Here is a 17,595-nt window from a genome sequence, read left to right as displayed (position 1 = left end):
TTCTACATGATTTTATGGAAATGTTCCAGAAGCTTACATCATGCAGAGAGCTCTGCTATCTTTCGATATCCACACAACAGCAACACGAGCACAAGATCTTAGCATATTCGAACCATTTAGTCGGCAAAAAAAAAGGCTACAGATTATGTTACATTTTTCTCTGAATAGTTATAGCCAATTTCTTGTTCAGTTTCTTTCTTCAAAGTCTGCCTTCAAGCTCTGCTAGGTTTTTCTTTCAATATTTCGGCCATCCTTTTAGCTGTTTATCTAAAATGTATTTCCTTCGCTTTCAGACTAACCTGATTATCTAGATACGTGGCATTATTTCCTGATTTTTTGACAAGACTTGTTCTCCTTATATTGGAGTTTCCCGTCATCTCTCAACCTTAGTACCGGTACCACTCCAGCAACTTGCAATGCAAGAAAAACCTGATTTTTCAAATGCCACAATTCTGCCCTTATATGTATAACATTTCAGTTATTTTAAACTTGTATTTCCTCAAATTTGTTTGAGACTCACACCAAAGTTAACTCGAAGTCATTTCCTTATTCTGAGCATGGTCATTGATCAAAACATTTATTGTGGTATCACTCTATTATGGCGTGCGACTTTGTGGGAGGGCCAAAAGAAGAAATCCCTTGAAAAGCCAACGCGCATGAAAATTGGGCAATTTTTTTTAAATTTGTTCATTGCAATGGATTATCCATTTGGGATTGATTTCCAGTACGTTAACTACGTATGTGTACTTGTCTAGCGAGGTAAATACCAAATACGGCTATCAATCACAAAATTGCCAACGAGAACACGGATGTGAAGTTATTTGTTACAAGTCAAATAATTCACAGTATTAGGCACTTGAACTCATTTTTCAAAAAAGTTTCTGAATTTCAAGAAATCGACATATTTTTGTAGAGAGTACGGACGATGTCTTTTTTTTTTGTTTGTCGTGTTATCAGAGCAAATGGCAGGCATACATAGTTTCTTCTATTCTCAAGCATTCCATTTGCGCAAATCGGCTAGGAAAATCTATAAAATGGGTTGTGGAAAAAATGAAGAATGGTAGAACCGAGAATTGTTTGGCGTCGGAGAAAGTGGGAACATAACAAAAAAGGGTCATCCCAGTATCAAAATGTACATTTCTCACGTAGTCGAAAGGGTAACTATGGAACCGGTATATTAGCATATGAGGCTATTTTTTTCTCTTTAAAAATTTACAAATACAGTAACTTTTATCTTTAAACTAATTTTCCGCTATTTGTTTGAGGTTTTTTTTAGACTCAATGAATTGACGAAAATAGTAGTTTGTTTTAACTAAGGAGATTTTAAAAAAATGTGCGTCTATAATTACTTAATTACCTAACATATCCTATAAACTTGATACTCGATGTACCAAGTGGACTTCTCATATTCAAGAGGTTAGTTACCTCGTATTATTGCATAGTAACCACCGCGGTTTCATGACCTCGAAAGTTTTTGACGTTCTATATCCGTTAGTATAATTGAATTTCAACTCTCTCTCTCTCTTGGTTTATTGAATCGCTTTCTTTTTTACGAACTCTTCGGTCTATATTTATCAGCAAAATTTAAAAGGGTATTTCATTTCGACACAAATAAAAGCCACAAGGATGCTAATTTATTTCATTGGAATTAATTCGGGTTGCAAAGTACCTCGCAAAGTAAGAACGACGCATTTAACGCTATCGAAAGAAAAAACCGGTGGGTATTCAAATAGTCTCCTCGGAAACCTGTAATTTTAATTTCCATATAGAAACTTCGAACTCACGCAATTACATCCATTTGCAGTTTAACACATGCACGTAAACGACTGATCCCAGAACACCAATTCGATCCCAGCGTATAAAACCCTACGAATTTAACCACATAACGTTTAAATACTTTAAGAATCACCAGTTTTCTTTAGTATTTTCATGGACGTAATAATTCGTAAGTTAATTTTTTCTTTGGTGTTTGTTTATGAATTGTTTTTGAATCACAATAAGTTTTTCCTTATTAATACCCCAGAAAAAGGAAAATGGTTTCGATTTTTCGAAAGTGAGCGCGTGAAAAAGATGGTTGGACATGCGTCGTCTGCTACTGTACTCTAAACAATTGATTAGACACTTGCTGTTCTGTTTGACAGTTTAATTTATGTAAAGAAGTCTTTTCACATCCAAAATATGGAGTTCACTTAGAAAGAAATTTGAATCGAGTTTGACTTGTGTTTAGTAAAAATGGGATTTGGTTTGCAAGTGGTGAAATGTAGGAACGTTTACCAATGGAAGGATTCAAGGCAACGACAACCGAGAAATCTCTACGCGAGCGTGTTCATGCTGTGTATCGCCATCATTACTTTCGTGAATTCTGATTGTGTTAACGAAACTTTGCCCGTCAGCAAAGAGGATTGTGATGGAATTGTTGAATCATCACAACAAGTGCACTTTGAATTCTCTTCCAAGGTCATCAACAATGGTGTGTTATATTTAAATAAAACCAAATTATATATATATGTGTTAACATTCATCTTGTAAATCTTAGAATATATTGTGGCATTCAATGGATACCACAGTTCTGCAGCTCGTGCAAACTTTATTGCAGCTGCGTTGAATTCTTTCAGCTCATCTGGTTGGAAAATTGTTGATCGGCAGAACCTAGCAGCTGACTACCCCAGTGATTTTGATTTGCTAAGAATTCCACAACAGATTGAAGATGATGGACTGTCTGCACTGAGGAATCATCCTCTTATCAAACGAGTTACTCCACAGCGTCAGGTGTTCAGGACTTTGAAGTATATAAATGAATCTAACTCTGATGAATTCAAAGAATTTCGCCGATTTACGGGACGTTCCAGCTTATCTTTGGTATTTCAATTAGTCCAACTGATTCTAAAGTCTAGTTTTCTGTAGCATGACATTTTTTTTTTTTTTTTACAAATAGGGAAACACTTTTTGGCATTCCACTGGTCGCTATTCAAGTCGTCGTCTCCTGCGAGCCATTCCAAGACAAATTACTTCTGTTCTACAAGCTGATGCTCTTTGGAACATGGGATTTACTGGTAGGCTTTTTTTTACTAAAAAGAAACACTTCGACAACTAATTAATTTATGGTTTGTTTCCCTAAGGTGCCGGTGTGAAAGTAGCTGTTTTCGACACTGGACTAGCCAAAAGTCATCCACATTTTCGGAAAATTCGAGAGCGAAGCAATTGGACTAATGAAAAAACGTTTGAAGACGGCTTAGGACATGGTACCTTTGTGGCCGGTCTCATTGCGTCTAGTAAGCAGTGCCTAGGTTTCGCACCTGATTCGGAACTGCATATATTTCGTGTGTTTACGAACAATCAGGTACGATTGAATAGTAGATTCGAAAAAATGAGGGTAACTGTACTAAATTACAAATATGCAGGTTTCATACACATCGTGGTTTTTGGATGCCTTTAATTATGCTATCTTGAAGAAAATAGATGTTTTGAATCTAAGCATTGGTGGGCCAGATTTCATGGATCAGCCGTTCATAGATAAAGTTTGGGAATTAACTGCAAATAATGTTATCATGGTGTCAGCCATTGGCAACGATGGGCCCCTCTACGGGTTAGGATGATAACGTTTGATTTTTATACTATTTCGTATTAAATGTATACTCACCTTTATGTTAGAACCCTTAATAATCCAGCCGATCAAATGGATGTGATCGGAGTCGGTGGAATTAACTTTGAGGATCAGATTGCCCGTTTCTCCTCCAGGGGAATGACTACATGGGAACTACCTGGAGGGTATGTATCACATAATAGAACACATGTTTTTCTGTACATTAAGTAATTTTGTAATCCATTATCCACTTTTTTTTTAGGTATGGGAGAGTAAAGCCTGACATCGTAACCTATGGGTAAGAATTTTCAACATTTTTGTAACATAATATCTCTAACCTTATTTGTTTTCTGATATATATAAGATCTGCTGTCCGTGGTTCCTCCATTCAGGGAGGATGTCGCTCTTTGTCTGGAACAAGTGTCGCTTCTCCTGTTGTAGCAGGAGCTATCACGCTTCTTGCCAGGTATGTTTACTAGTTCCTTTTTTAAATTGTTTTGACCGTAATGTACTGTGATGAACTTTCCAGTGGAGTAATTCAGTCGGGAGGAGTAGTCAATCCCGCAAGTGTCAAGCAATCCCTGATGGCTTCAGCCCGGCGCCTACCGGGTGTTAATATGTTTGAACAAGGACATGGCAAACTGGACCTTGTTCGAGCCTATCACTTACTTTCTAATTATCGTCCTCACGTCTCCCTCAGTCCAAGGTATTATTATTTGATTTTTAAAAATCCTAATGATCGCAAATTAATTTTTTGGGTTCAATACGATCCAGTTATATTGATCTAACGGAATGCCAATATATGTGGCCCTATTGTACTCAACCAGCCTATCACGGCGGAATGCCTATTATAGTTAATGTCACGATCCTAAATGGTATGGGCGTAACCGGTCGGATTGTCGACAAACCTACATGGCACCCGTACACACCTCAATATGGCGAATATCTTCACCTCGCACTGACTTTTTCCGATTTGCTCTGGCCTTGGTCGGGATTTTTGGCTGTTTCCATAAGTAGGATATAAAGCAAAGCTCTCTTTTTTTTTTCTTGCGTACTACTTATTTTCTGTCAATTATCTTCGATTGGCCCATTAGGTGTGTCTAGCGAAGCTGCTCAGTGGGAAGGACTCGCTCAGGGTCACGTCACTTTTACGGTAGAATCGCCTCCCGGCGAAGGCGAAGATGAGCCCCGGCGTTCAACAGTGAACTTGCCAATCAAAGTTAGAGTGGTAGCGACACCGCCAAGAGCCAAGCGGATTCTATGGGATCAATTTCACAACCTTCGTTACCCGGTAAACCGAGAAAATAACATCTAGAGATTATATTGACGTTGCCGCCCTAGCCTTAAAGCTAATAATAAAACATTTATTCCATTCCAAGCCCGGCTACTTTCCCCGTGATAATCTGCGCATGAAGAACGATCCGCTCGATTGGAACGGGGACCACATTCACACCAATTTCAAAGTATATTTTTTCATTGCAAGAAAAAAAAAGTTTCTCTTAACTCTTAAGCTACTAAAACTTTTGCTTTTATTATTTTATCAGGACATGTACCAACATTTAAGATCCAGCGGCTATTACATAGAAGTTTTGGGTTGGCCCTTTACATGTTTTGATGCGCGAAATTACGGCGCATTGTTAATTGTTGATCCGGAAGAAGAATTTTTCCCCGAAGAAACATTAAAACTGAGGAACGATGTTGAAGAACTTGGTCTGTCTCTTATCATCATGGCCGATTGGTACAACACCACTGTGATGAAGAAAGTAAAATTCTACGACGAGAACACGAGACAGTGGTGGATGCCCGACACTGGAGGTGCCAACATCCCGGCGTTGAATGATCTTTTGACTTATTGGGGAATAGTCCTCGGGGACCGAATCTGGGAGGGTGAATTCATGCTGGGGGGTCATAACATGTATTTCGCTTCTGGTACGACGCTGTCAAAATTTCCGGCGGATGGAGTCAAAGTGTGGCGTTCGTTAAAAGATCAAGGTTGGTTGAATATTGTTTACGTCTTTGATGATGAACCATTCTTTTAACAAAAACTTGTATACTTATAGGACAAGAGGTTCTAGAAGGGGAACTGACTGGTGGCACAGAGCTCGTAGCCGTCATGGGATTTTACCAGACTCAAGCTTCCAATGAATTTGCGACGTCGCATGAATCTCTGATCCATAACTCCATAAGTCAAGAAGAGGAGGCAACCTTGCGGCCCACTCCTAGGTCTCCTGGAAGGATTGTTGTTTATGGGGATTCGAATTGCGCTGACAACAGCCATATGCAAAAAGGTACCCCTAAGTTCGCATCGATAACCTTTATTATTCTCAACTAATAAAATTTGGTTGTAAAAAACAAAAAGATTGCTTCTGGATGTTGGATGCTGTGTTGGACTATGCAGTTACAGGCGGTGAAGTACCTTTGGCGTTTCAGGAAAATCCAGATGGTTCAGATTTAGAATTGTCAAATGGTGGAAGTCCTCCCAAACGAATGGAAGGAAATCAGCTTCACAGATATTCCAAAGTATTGGAGTCATCCGGTCAGTTGGATTCTGCGCAGCCGCAAGTAAGTTACTTTCATTAAAAAAAAAAAAGATTACGTAACGCACGTGAGAAATCTTTCTAATTGATGGCATTTGCTTTCTGTTAAAGGCTCGTCCTCTTCCGTCATGTCCTCAGCCAGTGTTTTCGGTTCCAAGTCCATTAAATAAATCAGCCCCTACTAATCTCTACCAATCACAAAAGCTACTCTCAGTCAGCATTGATTCTTCTTTGCCCATTCTACCTGTCCAGGATCGGTTACTTCATAATCCTTTCCAGGCGTTATCATCTTTAGATGTTGATCAGATGGCAGACGACCTGCCAAGTGGATATCGCTTGCAGAGCGATTGGTCTGTCTCCACCAAATTTGCTTTGACCATCATGACTTTGGCAGCGCTCGTTCTCTTTTACCAATTTTATCGCAATCGGAACCGACCACGCCGTACGAGAAAATCTCCTCGGCTCAAGCGTGTTGGGGTTCCTTCAACTAATCTTTCACCCACCATCAAAGCGCCAAGTGTTTAACAATTTTTTTTTTTTTTTTGTACGTTTTTATTCTTATCCATTTTTGGAGAAGGAAGTGACTGTTGAGCTTATTCAACGACGAATGATATAAAAATCTGAATGCTGCAATGAGAGAGTTGACTTAAAGATTTAGCTACTTTGTTTTCTGATTCAACACGTTTTACTTGTTACTTTTCCGGTATGAGATAAAATGAATGCGTTCTGCCCTTATATACTGTATGATTCCGACTAGCCTTCACATTTTTCACCGATTGTGTATGTACGTACTATTTTCTTACATCCCTTTATGAATGTTCAATTCCGAAATGGCAAAGAGAATTTTCTGCTTGCGGCAAAAGTAGTGAGATTGCATAATAAATCACGGACAAACCCCATTCTGATTCTTTCTTTTTGTTTGAATGAATAAACCATTCGGTAAAAGCCTAGTTGGGAGAGTATCTATCATATATTCCATTTTTAATATTATACCCTTTTCTCCCCATCGTAACTTAACTATACTCTCCTACGGCTAAATTAATTTTATAAATAAGAGATTGGGTGAGGAATACTTGCACATTTGATCATTTCTTGTGATAACATTTTTCTCATTTCATAACCATTCCTTTCATCTTCATATTAAACAAAAATTGACAACGTCCTTCCCTCCAAAAAATGCAGACAAAATAAAAAGAAAAACAAAATTAGTTTCGGCGTGGTCGTCTAGTGAAGAAGTTGGGCAGCTGCCGTCTAATGAAATAGTGACAAATTTTGTGTTGGTTTCTCCTAATAATCAGTTATTTCTTCTGATTAACTAGTTTACTAACAAAGTTTTGACTGAAGCTGTTATACAAGTGTGTCCTCGTTATGTCTCACAACTCTCACGTGGTCTCATCCCATTGCCTCGACAAACTGGATCGGGTCTTCTAGAATCTATCGGGCCCCCACTTTTAATGTAAGTCAAATTTTTAAATTATTATTGTGCTATGCATAGTCATATTATCTTTATCACGTTACTGCATTACTTTAACATTCATAATTAAAAAAAAAATACGAGTAGGCCTACTTACGTACTTACGTATAAATATTTCTAAAGAATTACAGCCCTGGTAACGTGATATTGTAATATACAGATATATAATGTGATAAACTGATAATGGATAATGCAAAGTGGTATCGTAATACTCAACCAAATATCCGTGTTGTGGCGTGCTGATTTTGAAAATGCAAACTTTTTTTTCTTTTTGTCGTCCACTGAATCAGCATGCCGAATGTGACTTGGGGCTTTTTCATTGATGAAGCGGGAATGGGATTTTTCTTTTTTCCTGGTTGCCTCTAATCTAAGCGCGATGTTGACTGTGTGAGAAAAGATTAAAAAGAACCTGTCGCGTGCGTCTGGCGGGCGACGAAATCATTGGACAGCTAATAAGAATTCTGGCGAGCCCGCGCGTACTACTCTCTCCGAAATTCAATTAAGGTTTGGAAGGATGATGGACGGGATCGAGCTGCGTTTCTCCCAGCTGTGTGTCCCTCCATCACATAATGGGCTGTGGGAGGGCGAGAATTGATAAGAGAGTGAACATGACAGCTATACATTTCCGTGAGGAAACAAAGCTACATATGTATAGTGCCTAGGCCTACAGCGGAATGAACCCCCCAACTCGTGCTCCGTGCTGGTGGTAAATATTCCAGCTCTTATTCATCGCCTAACTTTGCGGCTTACAAAGTTAGACTGCTGTTTGGGAAGAAACTGTAGAATGCGGCGAAGAATATATCAGAGTCGTGAACTGGCCCGAAACAGATAGACGTACTACTAAGAGTACAAGTTGTAAAAGCGCATTGAATTGCACTCTGCCTTCTTCTCGTCACACTTTTCAGCTTTCTATCAAGTAATCAATTTAGTTCCGCGCTTGGAGAGATAGGCGACGAAACCCGCGTGGACTGTCATGTCACGTATATGTTATTCGCGACAAGTGCTCTCGACTCTCGCGTTACCAGCGACTTCCGATACGCCGGCCGAAATTCTATCACCCCCGTCTTGCACTATAGCATTAAAAGCCTGTTATGGTCGCCCCTTTCTATCTGCTACCAGTCACACAATAATAATAATGTTAACTGCAGTTTGACACCTTTTTAGTCGCAGGCAGCGTTGCGGGACTCTCGACGTGAAAATCAAAAATGCGAAACGATAAGGAACGTCGATTATTTTGATTTCAGATATTTTGCCATGAACTTTGAGGGGAAATTTTAAGTCTGCGCTCGTGGACTTGATTAAACTTTGAGGGGAAAGGTCAGTTGGCGTAATAAAACATGATTTCGAAGAATCATCGACAGATCAAAACCACATGAATGTCAAAGACAGCAGCTAGGACTCTCTTCTCTGTAGTTGTCATTATCTGGAATATTTATAGGAAAGGACAAGGTAAAGGAACGGTCGTCAGTTCTACGTAAAGGAAAAGCGATGAGGAATCATACGGGCCACAGGCGGCTGGCCTGCAAGTTGCCATCCGAACTGCTTTTATATGAAAGCTCAGAGGTTTTTATACCATGCAGTGAACTATTATGTTTTCTTGGCAAGAGGATGGATTTTACATATCTGCCTATGTCAGTTGACATAGGGCTCAGTACTCTCTAGTCTGGCGCTACTCATTTTGAATGCGAGCCGCCTCTGCACGCCATTCTACTTGCGGATGCAAAGACCGGAATAAAAAGAGGGTCAGGGGGAAGCTGGCTTGCTTGTAGCTCCCAATTTTGAAATCCAACGGCTAAAAGCTAAAAGTGGGAGCCGAAAGCAACTCCCTGTGCAATTTCGTACACCCCCTCCCTCCCCCAAAAACTTGCCAATTTGGTAGTTGGTTGCAATTGTTTGCCAGTGGGGTGGAGAATGCAAATCCCTGGGATCTACTACAACTGTGCACACGATATGTGCCGGAAACCTTGCGTATTTAGACCGACTTTCATTGTCGACTTCATTGTGTTTCTTTTGTCCAGTCTCCTTTGTTCCCACTTTTTGTTGTATCAGGCTGACTAGAGAATAGACACAGGGTAGAGGCCGAAGGGCGTTCTTACACAAGTTTCACTGGCATATGTCTATAACTGTGCATTGGAGTTGATTGCCTCGTGTATAAATCTTAATCAAAACGACAACTTCAGATTAAAGCAGTTTATATTTGAGCGCTTGATTCAATTTCACGAAACTATATAGCCAACTGCCGGTTGGTTATTATTATACTTGTTGTATTTCATTGCAAAGCTGCTTTCGCTACAGTTTTGGTCTTCTGGATCCTTAAGGAAAAAAAGGGGGGAGGGAGGAGGAGAAGTGGAACTGAGGGGATAAGGTTTTTAAGACTGTCGTGCTTGACTAACTGACGATTAGCTACCATCATTTTCTGGTTGGTATTCTGATCACTGCGGTCCTGGCGTGTAATTTGAAAGCCGAGTAATAGGGTGGAAAAGGAGACTTAAGGAGCTCATTGCACCACATTTCTAGGCTTTTCAATCAATTCTGCTGCACCACTAAATATATTTCAGACTATCATACATACAGTGGGTCAGTCGAGCATTCCGGAAAAGAGATCCTATAGCACGTACTCCACGTCTTGTCTTCTACAGCACAGCTATTCTGTACATATAGCTCCGAGCTCTGGTCTCGTGCGACTGCAGATGCTGTTCCGCCAAATGCCTATTCCCCCTTTTTTTTTCGCAACATTAAGTTCTCTAGTTTGGGAATCTCAAGAGGGACGTATTGTGCCGCTAGATGAGCCATATATCTCTTCTTTTTTTTTGGGTCCGGCAAAGCATTGGAACCTTTTATTCTTTATGTTTTTTGGTTTTAACTTATTTCTGCATTTTACTGTTTGGCTATACTTTATGTAACTTCATAGAGTTTCCGGTGGGGGGGGGGGAGTCTATTGGAGAAAGCGGCTTATAGCTAGGGAATGTTCTTGTATAATCGGTTTGAACCGTTGACATCTACTGTTTTCCTTATAGATCCTTTTTCTTGTGTGTCGCTTCCCCGTGTGTTTATCCTTCGCTATTCTTATCTTATTCGACGTTCGGATTATTAAAAATTTAGATTGCTTGGGAGTCTTCTAGGATGTTTAAGGCTTCTCCTGCGTTCGTGTACCGTAGTGTTGGCCCTGTATATATAGTTTATTCAATATCTTTCAAACACTGAGATTTCCGCCGTTGCTGGATGTACGTTGTACAGTATAGGCAGCGCATATTACCTTAATGAAACATTCTGCACTAAGATAACAAGATTTGTTTTTTCGTCATGTTTGAACAGTAGGTACACATTTGATATCACGAATATTTGTAATTCGCATGATGGAGTGCTTTTTGAATTTTCGCAAAGTAAAGTTGTTGTTCTTTTATTTTTTTTGGCTCGAGACCCGTGGGGTTCGTCGTATCGACCGATCAGCGCCGCGTACACACAGAACATTCGTCCGTCGCGCTGCTGAAATGGCGGATCGATAAGAAAACTCTTGTGTATTTCTTTTTTGGGTCGGAAGTATACCACCGCCACACACACATACAACTGACTACTATATATAGCAACAGCAGCACTAAAGGTCATAAAAATGCGGAATATTCAACCAACTTTATTCTTTTTCTTTTTTTTTGGGTCCTTCCAATATTTTGCTTCCCCCCTTTTTTTGCTGATCCTCGTGTCTGCGCTTCCCCTTCGTTCCTCATTTCGGTCAGTCTTGGGAGGATACAGATCATCCGGAAATGACCGCCTCTTTTGCTCCCTCACTGTGCAGTCCTCTCGTCTTTTGTGTTGTGTGTCTATACCAACAAGGGAAAAAGTTCCAGTTCCTCTCATGGCAAAACTTCCGGTCCACTTTTGCTAGTTATATACGAGAGATGCAGAGCGATTCCCGTCCATAGCATAAAACACTATCGATTTCTATTACGTGTTGTGTGCATTGTATAGCCGTTCAATTAAAAAAAAAAAAAAAAAAACGAGTCAGCAACCGGATGCATGTGAGCCACTTTTTTCTGTATGAAGAATCAACCGGCCTTATTTTTTTCTTTTTGCGCCTCGCTGGAAATCCTTTGCAGTGCATTTAGAACTTGGTACTTTGTCCCTCCCATCGCGGATCCAGCATCTTCCTCGATTGCCGCATACTCGTAGAAAAAAGAGAGAGAAAATAAGAATAGCTGAAGGACACATTACGTCGTCTAATCTTTTTGACCGATCCAAGTTGGCAGCGACGCTTCCTGGTACGCCTATCAGTTTTTTGACGCAAACGAATTATTCCAGCGGCATAAGATAGACAGTTTCCGGTTTTTGTTGGACGCGTAAAAACTTTTGTGGTTACCACTGTAGCGTACCTCGTTTTCCCCGAAATAAAACGCAGCTCGAGAACTTCAAACATTATCCATCCGCGTGCGAAGGATATATATTTTCTTCTCCATACCACGAAAGAGTTTGTAGATCCTGATTTTTGATTACTTTTGATACTTGATTAAAAGTAACTTTTGGGGGTTAACGATAGATATGATTGCATTTAACAAGTTGAGGATTGAACATGATGTATTTATGTACAAGCTCTCACAATCGTCGTACAGTCCGTATTACACAAGGAAAAAGAAAACAATAATGAACAAAGAGGATTGAAAGTAAAAAATCGATATAATATATATACTGTTATTTTACCATCGGAATAACACAGTGGTCACATTCACTTGACACGACGATATTCAATAATAAAAATGAAATTATGGAAAGGTTCTGTTTGGAATTTCTTTTTTCTTCGTCCGTACGGCGCTCATCTTTTTGTTATTTGAGATCCACTGGCTTTTCACATTCATTGTCACGTAGAAGGGGAAAAAAAAACACGTGGGCTTATGTGGACTCGACTTTGGTGCAAAACACTTTTGTTGTTCTTGTGATATATGCTATATGTATAATTATTTTTTATGTTGTTACATACGTAATATTGAAATAGTTACAAGAGAAATCATATAAAGAGATCAGAATGTTTGACAACTTTCATTTTTTTTTTTGTTGTATTTATTTTATTTTAGCCAGGTGTATGTTTCGTGTACACATCCCTCTCGAGAGCAATGCGATACGTCCACTGAGAAGTTTGTCGATACATTGGCCAACACCTGACGTCATCATTTTTCTCTGGGGGTCGACATTTCGTATTGAGGGGATCGACTGGAGCCAAATGTCAAACTCGGACTTTGTAGTGTAGCAGGGAATAACGTGAAGACGTTGAAAGGTGAGATGTTGAGTAGGGGGGGAGGGGGGTAAGAAGACGGTTGGATGTTATCAGACTCGAGTGTTCACGAAAAGTTGAAATGAAACGGGACACAGAACGAGAGAGATGAAAAAAAACTTTTTTTGTGTGAATAAGTGTCATATCTTTTCTTCCTTTTCAGTTTCACACGACACTTTCACGCTTGTTGGCAGCGGCTGAACTACTTGACGTCTCCCTTCGAAGAAAATCGTGCGATTGGCGAAAGGCTTTGGGCATCGTGTCGCTCCACGTGACGTGCGGTTTTTTCGTTTCCGTCGCGGCTGCCGCTCCAGCAAGTGTCGAAGAGGATCCCATGCCGAAGCCTTTGTACGACCGTGGTAGGGTGGCCGGTCCAAAATCGCACGACCCTGTGAAGAATTAAGAAACAAAAAACACGACCCTTTCGTTAATTGGTTTCGACGTGAAAAGGTAATTGCATCTTACCGATAATTGGAGGAGGAATAATATCAGGACTACGTAAATCTAGAGAACTATCTGTCGTGTACGGAGGTGTGATGAGTCCGGCTTCAATCGACTGCTGATGCGTCATCATCATGTTCGGCGGAGGCGGGGGAGGAGGCAGCGATGGCGAGTGAGCAGACGGTGGAGGTTCGCCAACTGGCCAGCCGAGTTGCGTCAATCCAGTGTGGCAAAACATTTGGTTCTTCCAGTGGTCGGGCTCAATCCTGGACACGAACATGGGACCACCTCCGCCGGCGTCTAGATTGCAGTCTACGCTATCCATCAGGGGTTTGAGCGATTGCGATCGGGGATTCACACCTCCGCCTCTCGCCGCCTTCGAGATGGTCGAAGCACCACCCGCTGTTCCATTTGTTTGGTTGAGGGTCGACTCGGAAGTGCGGATTAGTCCGCCGTTGGATGCATTGCCAATGCCGTCATTGTTGGCCGCCGCCTGGGCTTCTCGGATGCACTGACGTCGCAGGAAGACGACGACGACGATGCCAGCGATGCACAGCAACAAAACCACCCCACTGAGGATCCCCAGCGTTGGAGTCAGGATTGAATTACTTGGGCGTGGTTCTGCACAAAAAGAGAAAGTGCACAGACAAAAAATACGAGTAACACAAGGTCAGAAAAAATTTAACATCAAATTTAATTTCATTGGTATAAAATTGATTTTCTATTTTCACACATCAGTCAAGGAATTTGTTGCTGCAGACGTCACAAGATTTTATCGCAATCCGTCGCTTCTTAGTTACCTTAACTAGTGTTAGACTGACAACAAAAGGATTGACGTTAGAAAAGAGGAAACGTTCTTGAAAGATAAATGTATAACCGTCTGAGGGGTGAAAAGGCGATGGGGCGGTGTCGGTGGCAGGAAAAAAGGAAATAAAGTCAAAAGAGGAAGAGAAAAGTAAGACAGGATATGTGCTGTGTGGGCTTGTGTGTGTGTGTGTGTGTGTGTATACTCTCGAGTGAATAGAACCGCCGCAGACTCCCGCGGGATCGAAAATGAGTATACAAGGGAACTGATATTATGTATACAGCCGTTGCTCCCCAACATATCCATATTTCTAGCTGCGAGAGAGATGCACTGGCTGCGACAGTCAATTTCGTTTTGGTTTGTAAGCAAAAGCAACAAACCAACATCAATATTCTAGCACTTCTGCTACTGCTGTTACGTATAAAGGAGCGGCTGTGTGTAGTTTCTCTTGACTTATTACATCAGAAATTCCATCAATATAGTAGGGCCTCAATAGATCAATAGAAAAGAATAAAAAAAATTTCTGTGGGAATAAGGGGCGGGAGAAAAAAGTAAGAAAAAGTAATCGAACCTGTCGACTTGCCTGGTTTGACCTCCAGCTGTCTCTCCGGCTCTTTCTGGGTAGATATTTCGACAATGACATCGTCGCTCTTGCCTTTGGCGTTGATGGAAGCAATGGAAGCCTTGTAGCGCATGTTCGTCTTGAGACTTGACAGGAGGAAGATGGGTTCGGCGAAAATCTGGTGGATGACGAGTCGACCTGACGAGTTACTCTCCTCGAAGAAGTGGAGCGAGAAATTCTGCGGCAGTCCACCGTGAAAACCCGGCTGGCAGGCGATCAGGAACGCATCGCTGGAGTGGTTGGAAACGGTGCAGTTGAAGACCGGCTCGGGTGGACCTGATGAGCAACAAGGAAATTCAACCAGGCGAAAATTCATTACCCGTTGTGTGTGTACATTTGGGTAAGTGATGATCAATACGCACAAGTTTGGATATTACCTTGTAGATTACACTGTACCGTATTACACTGCTTTTATACATATATGTATGACCTTGTTTCTTGCTGTCACTCACCTGCGGTCAGAATGTGGAAGACGCACGGCTCGTTTTGACTGCCGGCCGCGTTCGTGGCGAAGCAGAGGAGCGTGCCGTAGTCGAGCGAAGCCAGCGGTTTGTAGGTGAGTACACTGGCCCCTGATGGGCTGCTGTTGTTGTAGCGACTGCGGGGGACTTCGATGGTTTCTGCCGAATTGTTGAAGAACCATTTGTAGCCGAGTTCCGTGCTCGGATTGGCTTCCACTTGACAGACGATTTCAACGTTCTCGGCCCGAGACACGCCGAAGTAGCGCGTCAATCCCGGCTTGCACACGGGCGCATCTGCTCGTTAATTAAACGTCGTCGTCGTTAACATCTCATATGTATTTTTCTTTTAAAGTCGAATACGTGAAAACTTACACTTGACGTCGAGGAAAATGCTCTGACTCTCCGCCTGGCCCTCGACGTTGGATGCGTGACACGAAATGTTTCCAGCCATGGAGCGGCCGACATTCTGCAAGACGAGACTTTGATTGGTAATGATGACATTGGCCGATGTGTTGTGGACTAGTTTGATGCTCTGCGAGTCAAAAGAAAAACGAGAGAAATGAGGAAACGAGGTATAAGGGGAGAGAGAGAAAAAGTCTTTTGAATGTACATCTCTCCTCCATTCGATGCGGTTGGCAGGCGGGCGGGCATCTACGTGACAGTCGAAGTAGACGTCATCACCGGCTTTGATTCCCTCGGCATTCAATGATCGTCCCATGGCTAGGCTCACGTTGGGTGGATCTGTAATCGAATCACACACAGACACACACATCCTGCGGATCAGTCTCCCGTTCTATGTATCAGCTGCAATGCAGCCGCCAAAAAAAGGACCAAAAATCACAACAACAAAACTACACACACACAAGTCAACCAACAACAACAAAAAAGGGAAGTAGCCGATGGAAAATAATAACAAAATAACGTGGAGGAAAATCAATGATCTTTGCTCGTAGATTGACTTTGTTCTTCTTCATAACACAAATACAGCAGCAAGCTCTCCAGCTCAAGTTTCTGACTGCTCCGTCGAAGCCCATGAAGTTGGCCGACTTTCTCTCATCCCGACGACTATCAACTTTTCTTCCCAGCTCGAAACAGAAACAATTCCCATAGTCCGCGTTGAGCTTTTCAAAGCGAACCCCGTCGCTACTTTTTTCTTCCGCCCTTTTCCATCGACTCGGTGCCTTTTGTACGACGTGGCAGGCAGGAGATATAAACGTCGGGCACGCAACAACGTAGCAACGATAAACCCGACACAAAAAAGAATAACGAGAATTTAAATAAGAAAAAAAGAAGAAGGAGGGAAAAGAACTTCAAAGGGAAAACGAAGATGACACAGGCTCACATCCTGGGGGAATGTCCCGAGCTCCTAAAATTGCCCTTGCTGCACCGCCCCCCCCCCCTCGACGCCATGCCATTCTCCACATTTCCTTCCTCTTTTTCCTCCTACGACCGGAATTCGCCCGTAGTGCCCTACAAGCTGATGGCTATATAACGTATACGACCTAGTAATATTGCATATACATACATATGTTCACCTTATCTACCCGACTGCTGTATAAAACATAAAGACGAGCACGAATTTGTGTTTTTCCTTTCTCGACTTGCGCCAAAATTTGAGTATCTCTCGATGCTCGGTCTAGAACATTGTCGTACACTCTCGACGAAGAGCCGGCAGTAGACTTTGACAAAGAGATGAAGAAGCCAGGAACTGGATGGATTAAACGAGAGATGCGACTGAGGCGTATGCTCCAACAATAGGAACAATGGTAATACATATGTAAGTAGGTAGATATGGATCGATGGTCCTGCGGTTTGGAAGTATAACGATCATAAAAACTGAATCAGATTTTTTTTTATCTTCGGTGGAATGTATAAGGAAAAAGTTGCCGAATGACGAAACGAAAACTAGCTGTCAGTATTCAATCGGTTATTCATGACTTTTGGGGGTTGACTTTGTCCGTTGTATTCTTCTCCTTCAGAGAAGAGAAATCGTTAGATTTGTAACTTGGAAACCGCAGAGAGAAAATAAGGGCACCTATAAAATGTATGGCGGCTGTATATTTAATAATGGAATAGGAAATCTATCGGTGTAAACTTGTACCAAAGTTCACAGGGATGGATTCCTGGATCAATTCCAATGAAGAACCCAAAGATGAACAGTGAAACCGAATTTCTCTACTCCGGGAAGTTAATGAGCGAAAGAGAGAGCGAACGGAATTCGAGACGGTTTGAATTCTCTGTCGATTGTCGAAAAATATTAATACGGAAAATGTGACGTCTCATGTTGAAATGAATTGCAGGTATTAGTGAGACAAAGTTATCAAATGATGATGATGATGACTGAACTTTCTGAAAGAGGCGGCTGCACTATTACAAAAAGGAGAGGCCTGACAAATACTCGTCGAGGCTCGT

General features: G+C 41.5%; 2 protein-coding genes and 2 long non-coding RNA genes across 10 annotated transcripts in view; 3 read left to right on the top strand and 1 right to left on the bottom strand.

The window, feature by feature from the left end:
* The first annotated feature begins 711 nt into the window (after nucleotides 1-711).
* On the top strand, nucleotides 712-7,019 carry LOC124328705 (membrane-bound transcription factor site-1 protease-like). Of its 3 annotated transcripts, none has more exons than XM_046787518.1 (17): nucleotides 712-759; nucleotides 2,252-2,470; nucleotides 2,537-2,859; nucleotides 2,936-3,053; nucleotides 3,120-3,340; nucleotides 3,402-3,586; nucleotides 3,652-3,768; nucleotides 3,846-3,881; nucleotides 3,948-4,049; nucleotides 4,113-4,289; nucleotides 4,358-4,596; nucleotides 4,678-4,874; nucleotides 4,963-5,046; nucleotides 5,128-5,575; nucleotides 5,644-5,871; nucleotides 5,943-6,145; nucleotides 6,232-7,019. In XM_046787518.1, the coding sequence occupies exons 2-17, from the start codon at nucleotides 2,329-2,331 to the stop codon at nucleotides 6,643-6,645; spliced, it is 3,234 nt and encodes a 1,077-aa protein (XP_046643474.1). In that variant the 5' UTR covers nucleotides 712-759; nucleotides 2,252-2,328; the 3' UTR covers nucleotides 6,646-7,019. The 3 variants fall into 3 exon arrangements, with proteins under 3 accessions (XP_046643474.1, XP_046643473.1, XP_046643472.1); XM_046787517.1 differs by lacking the exon at nucleotides 712-759 and adding an exon at nucleotides 1,799-1,945; XM_046787516.1 differs by lacking the exon at nucleotides 712-759 and having other exon boundaries at nucleotides 2,053-2,470.
* A 320-nt stretch (nucleotides 7,020-7,339) lies between these two features.
* LOC124328797 lies at nucleotides 7,340-13,464 on the top strand. Its single transcript, XR_006916481.1, has 4 exons — nucleotides 7,340-7,576; nucleotides 12,658-12,857; nucleotides 13,018-13,304; nucleotides 13,363-13,464. It is a non-coding gene; the product is annotated as an uncharacterized LOC124328797 (long non-coding RNA).
* LOC124328710 (nephrin-like) overlaps nucleotides 12,146-17,595 on the bottom strand; it is a 60,706-nt gene continuing 55,256 nt past the window's right edge. For 4 of the 5 annotated variants that reach the window (XM_046787525.1, XM_046787526.1, XM_046787524.1 and 1 more), the window contains exons 9-14: nucleotides 15,794-15,924; nucleotides 15,556-15,715; nucleotides 15,175-15,477; nucleotides 14,672-14,998; nucleotides 13,320-13,916; nucleotides 12,146-13,243 (exon numbers count right to left, since the gene is read on the bottom strand). In XM_046787525.1, the coding sequence (XP_046643481.1) occupies nucleotides 13,020-13,243; nucleotides 13,320-13,916; nucleotides 14,672-14,998; nucleotides 15,175-15,477; nucleotides 15,556-15,715; nucleotides 15,794-15,924 (1,742 nt within the window). In that variant the 3' untranslated portion in view covers nucleotides 12,146-13,019. The remainder of the gene's footprint in view (nucleotides 13,244-13,319; nucleotides 13,917-14,671; nucleotides 14,999-15,174; nucleotides 15,478-15,555; nucleotides 15,716-15,793; nucleotides 15,925-17,595) is intronic. The other variant, XM_046787527.1, reaches the window with a different exon arrangement.
* On the top strand, nucleotides 13,837-14,635 carry LOC124328798. Its single transcript, XR_006916482.1, has 2 exons — nucleotides 13,837-13,964; nucleotides 14,034-14,635. It is a non-coding gene; the product is annotated as an uncharacterized LOC124328798 (long non-coding RNA).

This window comes from Daphnia pulicaria, chromosome 3 (assembly GCF_021234035.1).
Source record: "Daphnia pulicaria isolate SC F1-1A chromosome 3, SC_F0-13Bv2, whole genome shotgun sequence".
NCBI lineage: Eukaryota > Metazoa > Arthropoda > Branchiopoda > Diplostraca > Daphniidae > Daphnia > Daphnia pulicaria.
Note: the sequence above shows the minus strand (reverse complement) of the source record. Positions and strands in the feature narration are given on the sequence as shown.